This window comes from Aethalodelphis obliquidens, unplaced genomic scaffold, assembly GCF_003676395.1.
Source record: "Aethalodelphis obliquidens isolate GAN/ISIS:26980383/991018 unplaced genomic scaffold, ASM367639v1 scaffold70, whole genome shotgun sequence".
Classification (NCBI taxonomy): domain Eukaryota; kingdom Metazoa; phylum Chordata; class Mammalia; order Artiodactyla; family Delphinidae; genus Aethalodelphis; species Aethalodelphis obliquidens.
The window spans coordinates 6,082,763-6,100,057 of NW_020838014.1; the positions used below are offsets into that span (position 1 = coordinate 6,082,763).

At 38.6% G+C, this 17,295-nt stretch overlaps 1 protein-coding gene across 2 annotated transcripts in view; it reads left to right on the top strand.

Moving 5' to 3' along the window:
- Window positions 1-16,425, top strand: part of WDR3 (WD repeat domain 3) — a 37,484-nt gene extending 21,059 nt beyond the window's left edge. For both annotated transcript variants that reach the window (XM_027091142.1, XM_027091141.1), the window contains exons 14-27: window positions 338-423; window positions 587-722; window positions 1,430-1,486; window positions 2,503-2,603; window positions 2,828-2,939; window positions 3,086-3,220; window positions 3,507-3,557; window positions 4,082-4,147; window positions 11,058-11,150; window positions 11,633-11,680; window positions 12,346-12,389; window positions 14,024-14,152; window positions 15,558-15,651; window positions 15,944-16,425. In XM_027091142.1, coding sequence (XP_026946943.1) covers window positions 338-423; window positions 587-722; window positions 1,430-1,486; window positions 2,503-2,603; window positions 2,828-2,939; window positions 3,086-3,220; window positions 3,507-3,557; window positions 4,082-4,147; window positions 11,058-11,150; window positions 11,633-11,680; window positions 12,346-12,389; window positions 14,024-14,152; window positions 15,558-15,651; window positions 15,944-16,099 — 1,308 coding nt within the window. In that variant the 3' untranslated portion in view covers window positions 16,100-16,425. The remainder of the gene's footprint in view (window positions 1-337; window positions 424-586; window positions 723-1,429; window positions 1,487-2,502; window positions 2,604-2,827; window positions 2,940-3,085; window positions 3,221-3,506; window positions 3,558-4,081; window positions 4,148-11,057; window positions 11,151-11,632; window positions 11,681-12,345; window positions 12,390-14,023; window positions 14,153-15,557; window positions 15,652-15,943) is intronic.
- Window positions 16,426-17,295: the final 870 nt, after the last annotated feature.

Below are 17,295 nucleotides of genomic sequence, written 5' to 3' on the forward strand. Positions count from 1 at the left end.
TGTGATAAAACCAATTGAATACTTCATAGCAAATTCTTTTGACTGTTGCCTTACTGTGTAGTGTTCATTGAGTCTTTCTTCCTGATGCTGAATGAAAGTATAACTAGAACTTTACACTAGTTATCATCTGACTACATTAGTCTCTGCTAGGAGTTCTCCAGTAGGATCTGTGGTGGCATCCCATAAAGAGCAATGAAGGGAGTTAAAGAAAAACCACATATCCTAATTCTTACCCCATGCCATTAAATAAAAATGGTCTTTTATACTATTTTGAGGTGTCTTATTAAAGTTTCTATACTAAGATATTTTTTTAACGGAAATGTCATTTGATTTTCAGCGTGGCTTTGTGACAGGTGGTGCAGATAAATCTGTCAAGTTCTGGGATTTTGAGTTGGTGAAAGATGAAAACAGTACCCAGAAGAGGTGAGTGGACATTTTTTATTTGTGTCCATTTTTGGGGAGCGAAAATCGGGAACCATTGAATGGGATTTTGACATGTATTGATATTTCTGTTGAGCTCCAGAGGGTTTTTGGAATTTTTTTGTGCCTTCGTACTCATTTTTCTTGATGCTTTCTGTAATGCTAGGCTTTCTGTGAAGCAAACCCGAACCTTGCAACTAGATGAAGAAGTTCTGTGTGTCAGTTACTCTCCCAATCAAAAGCTGTTGGCTGTGTCTTTGCTGGACTGTACTGTGAAAGTTTTCTATGTTGATACTTTAAAGGTACAATGGTTATGCCTATGGATATTTGCTTTCTTTCTGACTGACCTTGGGTTGAGACTATAAAGAAGTGTCCTTGAGTGTTCCCAGCAGTAGTATGTTTCTAAAAATTTGTGAATCAAAACATTGCAAGTACACTAGGAAGGCTAGGGTTTTAAAAGAATCCTTTGGTTCATAAATTTTGTTGAAAGCAAGTTGTATTTCATATGTTCAGAAAATCCTGTCGTAGCCAGTAGTTTTAAGAGCGATGCTAGGTCTTAGGCAGTGATTCCACACTTGGCTGTAAGTCAGGATCATTTGAGTTTCTTTTAAAAATATAGATTACTGGGCTCTATGCCCAGAGTCTCAGTGGGACTGGATTGGGCCTGGAAATATTGTTGTGAAACAAGTGCTCCAGAGACTTTTCAGCTAAGAGATCCAGAGAACGTCTCTGTTCCATATTCTGACTGAGGGAATAGGCTTCTGCAGCAGCCCTGGCTCCACTGTATTGCAGCATTCTTGGCAAGTGCACGCAGGGGTTGTATGCCGGATATGGGTACAAGTCACCTTCAGTGGTTTGACTGTCTTCTTTAAAACGACAGACATAAAGCAATCCAGAACAGTCTTAGCATTGTACTTAAAGTTATATTTTAGGTCTACAGGTAATAAATTATACCTGTGTTTTATAGACATGAGTTATTTATATTCTTTTTTTATTTTTAAATGTTTAGTTTTTTCTCTCACTGTATGGACACAAACTGCCTGTCATATGCATGGACATCTCTTATGTAAGTAAAATTTAAATATTGTCTCAGTAACAAGTTGTCTTTTCTAAAATGCTATCTTAGTTCTTGGCTTGATAGCTTCATTTTAGTATTTTTCAGTTTGTTGTATAACTGACTATCCTAAAAAAAATCATACTTTAGATATATATATTTCTTTAATGCTTTTAGAATATTTTCACGGATACCTGAATTAATCCTCATAACCAACTCCCTGTTTTGGATTCCCCAAATAGTATTTTCTTGTATAAAAATAATATAATTGGTAGAATACCCTAGAATATGAAGAACTTTCAAAAAGGCAGCCGCCTTTGTTCTGAAGTATAATGTTTGTAAGGAAAATGGAACTTTGCAATATCTACGGTATTTTGCGTTATGTATACTTCTAGTCTCTTGACCAAAGTCATATTTTTTGTAATGTCTAGTTATGATTAGGAGTGGCAATATATATTTAAAAACAATGTCTAGTCTGTGTAAAAGGAATTGGCCCCTGCTCTAGCTTGTCTGCACTCAGTGCATTAACAGAATAAATTGGTGTCAGAAAATATTTTCAGTTTTCTTGTTATGTTGACAGCAATTTGAACTAGGTGCTAAAACAGGAAAGGTAAGAAAATCAGTGATAGGAGACATGGCATAAAAAGGGCTAGGTCATAAACATTCTATATAGTAGATTCTTTCCCAGCCTTATTCTTCTCTTTCCCTCTTCTCTCCCACCAAACTCTATGACAGAGATTAGAGATTCTTTATTCTATCTGTTGGACAAAGTAAACATAACCTCCATCAAGGCATAACACTGTCCTGTAGCAGGACCAAAACATCTAAGCCACAGAGTTCTTGCTTACTTACAAGCTTTATAAGTAGATCTGTAGGTAAAAGAGAGGATGTAGGTGCTCTTGGTAAAGAGATGAAATTAATTTTTTGGCATTAATGTTTTTGAAAGAAATGGGATACATGTTCTGGTTAGCTTTTCTCCAATTAGAGTTTCAGATAATCAAGTAATGTTTTACTTCTCTTCCTCCTAGGATGGAGCACTGATAGCAACTGGCTCTGCTGACAGGAATGTGAAGATCTGGGGTCTGGACTTTGGGGACTGCCACAAGTCTCTGTTTGCACATGATGACAGGTAGGTGTCATCTTTTCAAAGACCTCCCATTGAGTCACCTGTAGGTATCATTTCCCGGCAGCATCTGTGTCTATTATTTAGTGTTCTCAGATAGTCAGAAATTAAAAATTCTAAAATATAGTCAGACACTCTAGAACTAGCTATTCAAAAGCTATTTATGTGTATAAGACTCTTTTTAATGATGAGGAATTTGATGACATTTGAGTACTTCTCTCACTTTTCAGTGTGATGTACCTAAAGTTTGTACCCAAGTCTCACCTCTTCTTCACTGCTGGGAAAGACCATAAGATTAAGCAGTGGGATGCAGACAAATTTGAACACATACAAACTCTGGAGGTAACCTCTTGCCTGCTTTGCTTGCTCAGTACTTAAGAACTTCTTTTAAGATCAAGTGTTGATTTCCCACTATTGTAAGCAGTTAGCAGTCTATGAATAAGGTATTCTTACTCAGGATTTTTGTTTTTTGTCCTTTCTCTCTGCAGGGGCATCACCAGGAAATATGGTGCTTGGCTGTAAGCCCCAGTGGGGACTATATTGTATCATCGTCCCATGACAAATCTCTGAGACTTTGGGAGAGAACAAGGGAGCCTCTTATTCTTGAGGAAGAAAGGGAGATGGTAAGGTGTTCAGCCTTGGTTACAAATGTGCTGGTGGGTGTCAGTATCTGACACGCTGTCTCAGCTCGAGTTTCCTGTCTAGTGCTGTCACACCTCAGTCAGTGCAAGTCCATTGAGCTCCAAAAGATGTTTCCAAGACTGCTGACACCACTTCGGCAGCCAAGCGGAGACAGAGATGCCATAAGGGGGTTGGATTGTGAAAGAAGCAGCTTCTCACTGTCTCATTTCACTTCACATAGGGGTCATGTTTTTTCTTTGAAATTAATTCATATCTATCTCTTGTCAGCAAAGGGAAGCAGAATATGAGGAGAGTGTGGCCAAAGAAGACCAACCAGTAGTAAGTAAATCTTTCGGGACCCTCAGACTGTGTCCTGTAATTATCTTATTGGAATTTACTGTAATTTCAAGAATTTCTAATGGGATTCGAATTGGGACTAGATGTCAAAGTCATCCACAGCTGATACGGGAAGGAATCTGTGTAGTCCTTCTTAATCCAGCTGTATATCCTGATTTTATGGGACAAATGATTGACCAGATTTGGTATTGAATGATTTTCGTTCTGGCTTTTTTAAGGAGGCTTCAGGCAGTTGTTTCACTGTAAATCAAAAATCAGAAAAAAATTGAGAAATTGGGCATTCTCTTTAAACGTGTTGTAGAGCAGGGTATTCTTTTGATAATGCATATAACACATTTAACATAGTGTCTGGCACTTACTAAGTACTCAGTTAATGGTAGCTGATAACACCATGTAACAGTCATCGTAACATAGTAATGTCTATTCTTTTCTGGATGTAAGATTAATTTATTGGCTCTTTAACACCTGTCAATGAAATTGTTAAAGGATCTCTTTGTTCCTGGCAGGTTCCGGGAGAGACTCAAGGTGACAATTACTTTACTGGAAAGAAAACTATTGAAACGGTCAAAGCAGTAAGTTGATACTAGAATGCAGTATCTCATTTTTAATTTTTTTTTATTTCCAAAAAGTATTTTATTAAAATCTAAAGAAAAACACAAAGGAAACAATTATAAGAAATAAAAACAGCATGAAATTGCCCTTTTTCTAGATTTGACCCTAAAATCACCAAATAAGTGTTAAGAGCTCCTATTCTAATTCCTTTACTTTATGGCAGTAGTTCTCAAAGTGGAGCCCCCAGACCAGAATCATCAGCATCCCCTGAGAACTTGTTAGAAAAGGAAATTCCCAGGCCCTAGCCCAAACCTACTGAATGTGGATCACAGGGGTGGGGTGAGCAATAAGTGGGGGTTTTTTTGTTTGTTTGTTTGCTTTTTTGATTATAGACTCTTTTTTTTAAATTGAAGTGTAGTTGATTTACAATGTTGTGTTAATTTTTGCTGTACAGCAAAGTAATTCAGTTATATATACATTCTTATAAATTCTTTTCCATTATGGTTTATCATAGGATACTGAATATAGTTCCCTGTGCTATACAGTAGGACCTTGATGTTTATCCATTCCATATATAATAGCTTACGTCTGCTAACCCCAGCCTCCTACTCCATCCCTCCCCCAAAGCAGCCACAAGTCTGTTCTCTATGTCCGTGAGTCTGTCTCTGTTTTGTAGATGGGTTCATTTGTGTCATGTTTTAGATTCTACATATAAGTGATATCATATGGTATTTGTGTCTCTTTCTGACTTAGTTCATTCAGTATGGTAATCTCTAGTTGCATCCATGTTGCTGTAAATGGCATATTTTGTTCTTTTTTATGGTTCAGTAGTATTCCATTGTACATTTGTACCACATCTTTTTTTTCTTAAACATCTTTATTGGAGTATAATTGCTTTACAATGTTGTGTTAGTTTCTGCTGTATAACAAAGTGAATCAGCTATATGTATACATATGTCCCCTCCCTCTTGCGTCTCCCTCCCACCCTCCCTATCCCACCCCTCTAGTGTACCACATCTTCTTTATCCATTCATCTATTGATGGACATTTAGGTTGTTTCCATGTCTTGGCTATTGTGAATAGTGCTGCTATGAACATAAGGGTGCACGTATCTTTTTGGATTAGAGTTTTGTCTGGATATATGCCCAGGAGTGGGATTGATGGATCATATGGTAATTCTATTTTTAGTTTCTTGAGGAACCTCCATACTGTTTTCCATAGTGGCTGTACCAACTTACATTTCCACCAACAGTGTAAGAGGGTTCCCTTTTCTTCACATCCTCTCCAACGTTTGTTATTTGTAGAGTTTTTAATGTGGCCATTCTGACCACTGTGAGGTAGTACCTCATTGTAGTTTTGATTTGTATTTCTCTAATAATTAGCAATGTTGAGCATCTTTCATGTGCCTACTGGCCATCTGTATTTCTTTGGAGAAATGTCTATTTAGGTCTTCTGCCCATTTTTCAATTGGGTTGTTTGTTTTTTTGTTATAGAGTTGTATGAGCTGTTTGTATGTTTTGGAAATTAAGTCCTTGTCAGTCACATCGTTCACAAATATTTTCTCCCATTCTGTAGGTTGTTTTTTCATTTTTTTTATGGTTTCCTTTGCTGTGCAGAAGCTTGTAAGTTTGATTATGTCCCATTTAATTATTTTTGTTTTTATTTCTACTGCCTTGGGAGACTGACCTAAGAAAATATTGGTACTATCTATGTCAGAGAATGTTTTGTCTATAATCTCTTCTGGGAGTTTTATGGTGTCATGCCTTATGTTTAAGTCTTTAAGCCATTTTGAGTTTATTTCTGTGTATGGTGAGAGGGTGTGTTCTAACTTCATCAATTTACATGCAGCTGTCCAGCTTTCCCAACACCACTTGCTGAAGAGACTGTCTTTTTCCCATTGTATGTTCTTGCCTCCTTTGTTGAAGGTTACTTGACAGTAGGTGTGTGGGTTTATTTCTGAGCTCTCTATTCTGTTCCGTTGATCCATATGTCTCTTTTTGTGCCAATACCATGCTGTTTTGATTACTGTAGCTTTGTAGTATTGTCTGAAGTCTGGGAGGGTTATGCCTCCCGCTTTGTTTGTTTTCTTCAGGATTGCTTTGGCAATTCTGGGTCTTTTATGGTTCCATATAAATTTTAGGATTATTTGTTCTAGTTCTGTGAAAAATGTCATGGGTAATTTGGTAGGGGTCACATTAAATCTGTAAATTGCCTTGGGTAGTATGCCCATTTTAACAGTATTCTTCCAGTCCAAGAACATGGGATATCTTTCCATTTCTTTTTTTAAAAAATAAATAAATTAATTTATTTATTTCTGCCTGCATTGGGTCTTCATTGCTGCATGCAGGCTTTCTCTAGTTGTGGCGAGTGGGGGCTACTCTTTGTTGCAGTACATGGGCTCTAGGTGTGCAGGCTGCAGTAGTTGTGGCACGTGGGCTCAGTAGTTGTGGCTTGCAGGCTCTAGAGCGTGGGCTCAGTAGTTGTGGCACATGGGCTTAGTTGCTCCACGGCATGTGGGATCTTCCTGGACCAGGGCTTGAACCCGTGTGCCCTGTGTTGGCAGACAGATTCTTAACCACTGTGCCACCAGGGAAGTCCCTATCTTTCCATTTTGTTGAATCATCTTCAATTTTCTTTATTAAGGTTTTATAGTTCTCAGTGTATAAGTCTTTCACTTTCTTGGTCAGGTCTATTGCTAAGTATTTTAGTTTTGGGTTGCAGTTTTGAAAGGTATTTTGGTTTTTTTCGATGTAATGTCCTGAAAATATCAATTAAGTCTAACTGTTCTATTGTGTCATTTAAGATCTCTGTTGCCTTGATTTTCTGTCTAGAAGATCAGTCCATTGATGTGAGTAGGGTTTTAAAGTCTCCTACTATTGTATTGTCAGTTTTTCCCTTTATGTATATTAGTATTTTCTTTTTTTTTTTTTTGTGGTACGCGGGCCTCTCACCGTTGTGGCCTCTCCCATTGCGGAGCACAGGCTCCGGATGCGCAGGTTCAGCGGCCATGGCTCACGGGCCCAGCCGCTCCGCGGCATGTGGGATCTTCTCAGACCGGGGCACGAACCCGTGTCCCCTGCATCGGCAGGCAGACTCTCAACCACTGCGCCACCGGGGAAGCCCTAGTATTTTCTTTTTATTTAAATTTATTTTTATTTTTGGCTGCGTTGGGCCTTCGTTGCTGCATGTGGGCTTTCTCTAGTGGCAGCAAGTGGGGGCTACTCTTTGTTGCGGTGCGTGGGCTTCTCATTGTGGTAGCTTCTCTTTGTTGTGGTGCACAGGCTTCAGTAGTTGTGGCACGTAGGCTCAGTAGTTGTGGTTCGTGGGCTCTAGAGCGCAGGCTCAGTAGTGGCACATGGTCTTAGTTGCTCCGTGACATGTGGGATCTTCCCGGACCAGGGCTCGAACTCGTGTCCCCTGCATTGGCAAGCGGACTCTTAACCACTGTGTTACCAGGGAAGTCCCTGTATATTAGTATTTGTTTTATGTATTTGGGTGCTCCTATATTGGGTGCATACATGTTGATGAGTGTAAACTCCTCTTCTTGTATTGATCCTTTTATTATTATATAGTGTCCTTCTTTATGGGCTTTGTTTTAAAGTCTGTTTTGTCCAATATGAGTATTGCAACCCCAGCTTGCTTGTCATTTCTGTTTGCATGAAATATCTTTTTACATTCCCTCCCTTTCAATATTTCATCTTTGTCCCTTTTTCTTTGTTTTTCCTTTTGTGGTTTGATGATTTTCTTTCATATTATGTTCTTTTCTTTTTGGTTTTTGTGACTCTATTGTATGTTTTTCATTTGTAGTTATCCTGTTTTTCAAGTATGTTAACCCCGTCCTATATCTACTTGCCTTAGACTGGTAGTCATATAGGCTCAAACACATTCTAGGAAATGAAAAAAAGAAAAATCTACCTTTTCTTACTCTCCTCACCCACATTTTATGATTTTGATGTCCTGTTTACATCTTCACGTTCATGCTTTTGCTATTCATTGTGGTATCATCACGTTCACAAAAATTTTATTTTATTTTTTATGTGTACTGGCTTATTTATGTGAGTTGCTTTCCAATTGTGAATTTTCTCTTCCCTATATATTCTTCCTACTTTTCTGCTTAGAGAGGACCTTTCAATATTTGCTTCAGGATAGGTTTAGTATTGCTATATTCTTTTAGTTTTTGCTTGTCTGAGAAATTCTTTATCCCTCCTTCTATTCTAAATGATAATCTTGCTGGCTAGAGTATCCTCGGATACACATTCTTCCCTTTCAGGACTTCGCATGTATCTTGCCACTCCCTTCTGGCCTGCAGTGTTTCTGTAGAGAAATCTGCTGATAGCCTTATGGGGGTTCCCTTATAATTAACTGTTTTTTTCTTGCTGCCTTGAGAATCCTCTTCATCTTTAACTTGTGCCTTTTTTATTATAATATGTCTTGGTGTAGGTTTGGGTTTACCTTGTTTGGGACCCTCTGTGCTTCCTGTACCTGCTCTATCTGTTTCCTTCTTTAGGTTTGGGAAGTTTTCAGCCATAATTTTTCAAATACATTTTCAGTCCCCTTTTCTCTTCCCCTTCTGGAATCCCGATTATGTGTAGATTGGTACACTTTATATTATCCCATAGGCCTCTTATATTGCTTTCATTCTTTTCTCATTTGGCTTTCTGTCTGCTGTCCTGATGGGTGATTTCCATCATTCTATCTTCCAGGTCACTTATTCGTTCTACATTATTTATTCTGCTGTTCATTGCCTGTAGTTCAGTTTTTGTCTCGACAAATGAGTTTTCTAATTTTTCTTGGTTCCTCTTTACTGTTTCTAGTTCCTTTTTCTAGTACTCTGCATTTCTGTTGATAGCCTTTCTTAATTCCTTCAGTATTTTCATTATCTCCTTTTTGAAATCAGTGTCTTATTAGACTGAAGAGGTCTATCTACTGTGGTCTTGGAGGGCTGTTTTTATGTGGGAGCATCCCTGTGTAGCCTGTGTGGGTTTAATATTTTTGGTGCAAGGGCTGATTTTCGTATGGATGCCTGTTGCCTCTTTTCTCATCGTGTGCTGGCCATTATCCCCTTAATAGAGGGTGTGCAGATGCAGTGGCTGGTGCCTGGTTGTGGGGTTCTCAGCGGCAGTGGTGGCTCATGTGTGCCCCCGGAGCACATGATGGGAGCAGAGGCAGCTCATGATCACTCTTGGAGCTCATGTAGGCAGTGTCCTGCCGCCTGAGAGCTCGCTCAGGGAAAACGGCTGCAGGGTGGCTCCCGCGCCTCCCCTCGCACACTGCCCGCACAACAGCACCTCTCCAAAGCCCAAGTTTCCACACCCAGCCCTTGCCCGTACTGGCAGACGTGCATCTCAGGCTGGGGAGTGTAGAGCGGGTGCACTGACCCCCTGTGCAGGTCTCTATTCTAGCTGCTGCAGATCGGTTGCTGTTTTCTCCTCCAAGGCTCTGAAGCTCTCCCTCTGTCCTGGCTGATCTCCCTGCCAGTGAGGGCACTTCCCAGGGTGCAGGAACCTTTCTTGTTTCACAGCTCCCTGCCTGGGGCGCAGGTCCCGACCCGATTACTTCCTTCCTTACTTTCTTTTTTTTTTTACTTTTGTCCTACCTGGTTACATGGAGATTTTCTTTGCCCTTTCAGGGGTCTGAGGTCTCCTGCCAGCATTCAGTAGACATTCTGTGAGAACTGTTCGACATGTAGATATGTTTTTGATGTAGTTGTGGGAGGAGGTGAGCTTCACATCCTTCTACTCTGCCATCTTGATCGCTCTCCTGTATCTCATTTTTATTTTTTAAAATTTATTTATTTATTTTGGGCTCTTTTGGGTCTTCGCTTCCGTGCGAGGGCCTTCTCCAGTTGCGGCAAGCGGGGGCCACCCTTCATCGCGGTGCGCGGGCCTCTCACTATCGCGGCCTCTCCCATTGCGGAGCACAGGTTCCAGACGCGCAGGCTCAGTAGTTGTGGCTCACGGGCCTAGCTGCTCCGCGGCATGTGGGATCCTCCCAGACCAGGGCTCGAACCCGTGTCCCTTGCATTAGCAGGCAGATTCTCAACCACTGTGCCACCAGGGAAGCCCCTGTATCTCATTTTTAAATAGGATCCCAACCAGATAGGCCTTTTGTGGCAAAAAGTTGATGAAATTTACAGATGAAGATCATAACCTCTGTTTTCCTCCCTTGTAACCAAGGACAGAAGTAGTGCTGAATCGGTTGGATCAGTGCCTGGTTTCTAGAAAGGAAAGTTTGATCTCCTGAAAGTGGCACCTCTCAGGTGTTCCTGGGAGTTGCCCTACTCAGTGTGTCCACTTGTAGTCTCACCTGAATCCATGACCCAGTCTCCTTGTAAATTAAAAAAGAAAAATCAGGGACTTCCCTCTGGCGCAGTGGTTAAGAATCCACTTGTCATAGTAGGGGACACGGGTTCAATCCCTGGTCTGGGAAGATCCCACATGCTATGGAGCAACTAAGCCCATGCACCACGACTACTGAGCCTGCACTCTAGAGCCCACGAACCACAACTACTGAACCCACGTGCTGCAACTACTGAAGCCTGCATGCTCTAGGGCCTGCATGCTGCAACTAAGCCCGCGTGCTGCGACTACTGAGCCCACATACCTAGAGCCTGTGCTCCACAACAAGAGAAGGCACCGCAATGAGAAGCCCGCGTACCACAACGAAGAGTAGTCCCCGCTCAGCACAACTTGAGAAAGCCTGTGTGCAGCAGCGAAGACCTAATGCAGCCAAAAATAAGTAAAATTTAAAAAAAAACAAAAAAAACCCCGAGGACATCTTTGAATGCTGTTTGGCACACTATTGGCACATCTTTATTAAACCGATTCAAGCAATTTCATTTGGTAACTTTTCGTCAGGCCTTCCATTTGCAGTGTTGTGGGATGGTGAGTTTGTTGTGATGACTTCTGTCCTTTGCCATCATCCGTGTAGGCTGAGAGGATCATGGAGGCTATTGAGCTATACAGAGAAGAAACTGCAAAAATGAGAGAACACAAAGCCATTTGTAAAGCTGCAGGGAAAGAGGTAAGACAGTCCATTAAGTTACGGTCTGAGAAACATTTATAAATGGAGACAATTCCTGAGGAAAAAAACATCATTTGGGGATTTATTAACTCAGATCAGGAAATGAGATAAATGTAGTAGAATCTTTTCTAATTCAAACATTAGAAGGAATTGAGAAGCTTTGTCTTAATAAAAAGCCAAGGATAGTTAATTTGAGATCATGGTGATTATTGTATTGAGTTAAAAACTCAGATTCCTCCTTTTGTTTGGGAGGCAGGGTAAACATTTCGGATTTCTAGATGAAATGTATTGCCCAGACTCATTCATAAATAAGCAGTATTGAAACTAAAAGCTATTATTAAATAATTTAATAATTCTTCAGGGTCAGTTTTTAGGGTCTCTCTTTTCAAAAGTGTAAAATATTGTTATGACCCTGCCTGTGATGTGATAAGCACTATCAAAGGCTTGTTTTTTAATGACTTGATTTAATAATTTCTTCATAGGTTCCTCTTCCCATCAACCCCATCCTGATGGCTTATGGCAGTATCTCTGTGAGTAGACTAATGGTTTCCCCTTGGTTATTCTAAGGTTACTTTCAGGCACAAGAGAGGAAGTGAAGAGGCATTATGATTTTAGAATAGACATATTGGGAAATACTTCGTCATTAAAAATCTCTTGAATGCTGGAATCCTCTAAGACATTTTGTATTTCAAAAGGACCATTTTAGTGTAACTTCAAGTCATCCTTTCTGGTTGGACTGGACTGGCATTGTTCTTTTAGTGCTTATTTATGTTTAGTATCCACAGCCCTCTGAAGATTCTGTTCATTGAAACTGAAGTTTTTGGAGGAAAAGTTGATATAAGTCAGATAAAAGAGGAGAGAGGGAGAATACTGGGACAACGTATGCTCTTAGTGATCTTTAATTACTCAATACTTGCATGTTTCATTCATCACAATAGTAATGTGAGTCAGTGTGTCTTCATTTTATAGATAGGAGACTGTTCTGACTTACAGATCGAAGGGAACATAGCTGATAAGTGGCAGAGCTGGATTGTGAACCCAGATCTGACTCAGTCTAAGCCCGTGCACGTAGTGCCCTTTTTAGAACAGTTTCTCATAAGAAGGAGAGATATCCCTGGTTTTTAGGAGATAGAAATTAGAGAGCTTCAGTTAAGAAATCAAGAGTATCACTAATGCTGTCACACTTCCTTTATAGCCTTCAGCTTATGTGTTGGAGATTTTTAAAGGAATCAAGTCAAGGTGAGTGCCAGTGCGCAGTTATTACAGCTAATACCATTTACCGAACATGAGATAAACAGACATTATAATTGATGGTTATCTTCTTTAGAGGTTTAACTATGTCAAAATTTTGATGGAAAATAATTCATTATAATGTTCTTTTTGAATTAGAACTAGAAGTTTCCTCCTAAAATATGAAGGGAGATATTGAATACTTTTAAAAAGCACAAATGAAGGGCAGTGCTACTTTATATCATAGGTAATGAAATCATCTATAATTCAGTCACAGGTACCAACTGCTAACATTTTTTGTTGTATATTTCCTTTGGCTTATTTTCTGTATACATACACAGTTGGAATCATATGTATACATTTTTATATCCTGTCCTTTTTCACAGAATATTTCCTGAGCACTTGCTCACTTTAGTAATATTCTTCAAAAACACGTCATTGAATTAGTTCAAAATATTCCATTGTATATATAGTTACTATTGGGTGGTGCATATGTGTTTGGCTGTTACCAATACTGCCTTAGTAAACACCTTTATATATAAATCTTTGTCATCATCATTGATTATTTTTCTTAAGGGTCCTAGCAGTCTATTAACTAATCAATGGACATGAACTTTTTAAAGGTTTATGTTGCTTAATTACTGTCAGAGTGCTTGTAATGACTTTTACCAGCTTTTAAAAAATTCTTTGCTGGTTGAGAGGCAAAAGGTGGTACTGCATTATTTTCCTTTTTAATTAACAAAGTTAAAATTTTATTATATCTCTTGGCCATTTTTATTTTTTCCTGTGAATTTTTACTTTCCCTTTCTTGTGCTTTATAGTTGTTTCTCTTACCGGTTTTTTAAGAATTTTTTTATATCTTTTGTCATTCATTTTTGAAATAATATTTGAGTTAGATCTACTGAGAGTTATCATTTTTTTAATAACAAATCACAATATCTGAGTATATCCCATACAAGAAACAAACAGGACCTATCTAAGATAATGAAACTTTGCTAGAGAAATGTAAAAGAAAATTTAGAGTAATGGAGGTACGATGCATTCCTAGATGGGAAGATTCTGTGTTTTAAAGATTTGGTTTTTCTTAAACTAGTCTATAGGTTTGTGATGCCAGTTGAAATTCTCTTGAGAGTTCTAGTTGGAATTGATGAAATGATAATAGAACTAGCTCAAGAAAAGTAAAACAAACCAGAAAAAGAACAAGAGGGAGCTGTTCTCCTAGATTAAAAAGCTGTAAAAATGCACCTGTATGGATTGTTGTCAGAATCAGTTATGAAAACAGACTCTAAAGCCCTAGAACACTCTATGATATAGAGGGACTCAATAAATGGTAAAAGAAGTATCATATAAAGATGGGATATACAACAAAAGGCTTTAAAGAAATTGGTTATCTGAAAGAAAAACAGTTAGATTCTCCTACCCTGCCATGGACCAGAATGCATCAAGTAGGTTAAAATACTAAATATAAAAAACCAAAACGTTGAAAAGAGAGAACCATTCATAATACAGATGTATGTTTAACTCTGGATGGGTAAGATCTACTCAAGTATAAAAGTAGAAGAAAAAAATAGGAGAGGAAAAGATTTTTAAATTGACTATGTTAAGAAACGTGGCATTTTTAATGTTTATTTTTTCCTCTTCAGTGAGCTGGAAGAATCTCTGCTTGTGCTGCCTTTCTCTTACGTCCCAGACATTCTTAAGCTCTTTAATGAATTCATCCAGCAGGGCTCTGATATTGAACTTCTATGTAGGTGCCTCTTCTTTCTCCTCAGGTAACGTCCTTTCCAAAAGAATATCATGTCTTATCCGCATAACTGCTCCAGTAGTGCCTCACCTGAAGCTGTCCATGCTTTGGGATTAAGAAATGTGATGTTTCCGTTTCAGAGACTGTTGGGAATTTCAGTGCTGCCTGACATAATTCTTATCCTTTGGAGTCAGTCTTGCTCGTAAAATGCAGTTAGTGATGACCCAACTCTAAGTAGCATGAGGTACTATGTTCCTAAGGATGCTCAGGCAGGCGGAGGTCTCCAGGTTACAGTCTAAGGTAGCAGTTCTGGTTCTAGTCAGTTTGCTGAAAGCCCATCTCTGAATGGCCAGTCTGCCTCAGTGTTTCTTTTTGACTATTGAGTTTAAACCAAATGGTTTTATTTTCATAATAGCATTTTAAGGAGTAGTCAGTTTATTTCCCAGGTCTCTACAAGTACAAATGGAAGGATAGGGGCATATTTGGAGGGAACTAAGAAACATAAAGAAAACGTTCATTAGATTATATTCTTAAATAGGAAGAATTCTTATTAATATGTAACAGAGGGAAAATATATTTACAAAGGCGTAATATATTCTTATCTTCCACTGTGTCCCCCAGTCTCAAGCTGTTATATCAGAGCACAGGAATAGAGGCAAATTTGAACATTCCTTAAAATGCTATTAGGAAATCAGAAACTGCTCAGCCAATACCAAATAGTTAAAAAGAAAACAGGTGTATTTGGTGAATTGGCCTTTTTTCATGATCATTAACCCTTCATTCCTTTATTTCTTTCAGGATAGTAGCAAATGAAGAACAATGATATGTTTATATTATTCTGTTGTCATATTTACAGTTTATTTTTTAATTGCTATGGCATATGTGCTATTGAATCGGGGTTACTGATTCTAAGAGAAACACAGTGAATATTTCTAGCATATTGGGGTGGTAGATGGGTGCTACCTCGCAGGTAGATATGGCAGGTCACAACTGAGGGTGAGGGTGAATGTGGAGGTTAAAGGAGCATGAATCATCAAGGGCATCTTGGTACTCTAGGTCAGAGTTTGATCATCTCTTTTTTTGGCTGAAATATTAATAAATCTTTGAGTTAGCAATTCTTAGAAGGCTCATTTTCCTCTGGTCTTTACATAGAATGCCGTTGTCAAAATCTGTGGCCACTGGGTAGATTGCAAAGAGTCAGCTTTGCAAATGAGTTGAATGTTAGGATAGTATTTTAAAAATTGTTATTGGGTAGAATTGAATAGTAGGAAGAAACTTCTTTAGTTTTTTTTCATAGAAGCATTTCTGTATTCCCATGATTGGCAAAATGATTTTTTTTTTGGACATTTTGTCTGTTTGCTAGTTCTAGAAGGGACAGGTATAGCTAGAACCACTATCCTTCTTTGTGACATGCCTGGTTTTATTTTTGTTAGGATTCACTTTGGCCAGATCACTAGCAACCAAATGCTTGTGCCAGTGATTGAAAAATTAAAGGAAACAACTATTTCAAAAGTCAGCCAAGTCCGGGTAAGTATCTTTGTAGAGACAGAACAAGGAGGGGAAAATTCTAGTGTGTATGTTACTTACAAGTAGCATAGTGTGCTGTGCCCTATCTTTGGTGATATTGACCTGACATGCATGTATATTTAAGATGAAGTTTTTGTTAGAGCTAGTAGACAAAAAAACAAACAAACAAGGAAAACCCTTAGGGAAGGATGAGTAACAACACATGAAGCTTTGGTTCCCCTGACTCACATATGCTGCGATATTGACTGAATTGAGAGGAAGTTTATTTAATCTCTCTTGTATTCTTTCTCAGGATGTTATCGGCTTCAACATGGCAGGTCTTGATTTTCTCAAGAGGGAATGTGAGGCAAAAAGTGAAGTTATGTTTTTTGCTGATGCTACCAGCCACTTGGAAGAAAAGAAGAGGAAAAAGAAAAAGAGGGAGAAGCTGATTTTAACATTGACTTAGAACTGAAATGTGGTGCCTTTTTCAACTTTGTCTTGAAAAGGACTTCCAAACTAAGCAGCAGAACCTATGAATGTGATCTTATTTGGAATTTGGGTCTTTACAAATATAATTAGTTAAGATTGGTCATTCTAGATAAGATTAAATCCAATGATTTGCTTTTATAAGAATGCCATGTGATGGACAGCTACATGTAAAAGAATGAAATTAGAACATTCTCTAACAAACACCATACCCCAAAATAAACTCAAAATGGATCAAAGACCTAAATGTAAGGCCAGACACTATAAAACTCTTCGGGGAAAATAAAGAACACCCTTTGACGTAAACCTCAGCAATATCTTTTTGGATCCACCTCATAGAGTAAGGAAAATAAAAACAAAAATAAACAAATGGGACCTAATTAAACTTAAAGCTTTTGCACAACAAAGGAAACCATAAACAAAATGAAGAGACAGCCCCCAGAATGGGAGAAAATATCTGCAAACAAAGCAACCAACAAGGGATTAATCTCTAAACTATACAAACAGCTCTACGTTAAAAAAAAAAAACAAGGCACATGAAAAGATGCTCAACATCACTAATTATCAGAGCAATGCAAATCAAAACTACAATGAGGTACTACCTCACATCGGTCAGAATGTCCATCATCAAAAAGTTTACACACAATAAATGATGGAGAGGGTGTGGAGAAAAGGGGACCCTCCTACACTGTTGGTACCACCACTATGGAGAACAGTATGGAGGTTCCTTAAAAAACTAAAAATAGAACTACCATATGATCCAGTAGTCCCACTCCCGGGCATATATCTGGAGAAAACCATAATTCAAAAAGATACATGCACCCCAGTGTTCACTGCAGCGCTATTTAGAATAGCCAAGACACGGAAGCAACGTAAATGTCCATTGACAGATGAATGGATAAAGAAGATGTGGTACATATATACAGTGGAATATTACTCAGCCGTAAAAAATAATGAAATAATGCCATTTGCAGCAACGTGGATGAACCGAGAGATTATCATCCTAAATGAAGTAAGTCAGACAGAGGAAGACAAATATCATACGATATCACTCATATGTGGAATTAATTAAAAAATGATACAAATGAACTTATTTACAAAACAGAAACAGACTTACAGATATCAAAACAAACTTATGGTTTCCAAAGGGGAAATGTGGCGGGGAGGGATAAATCA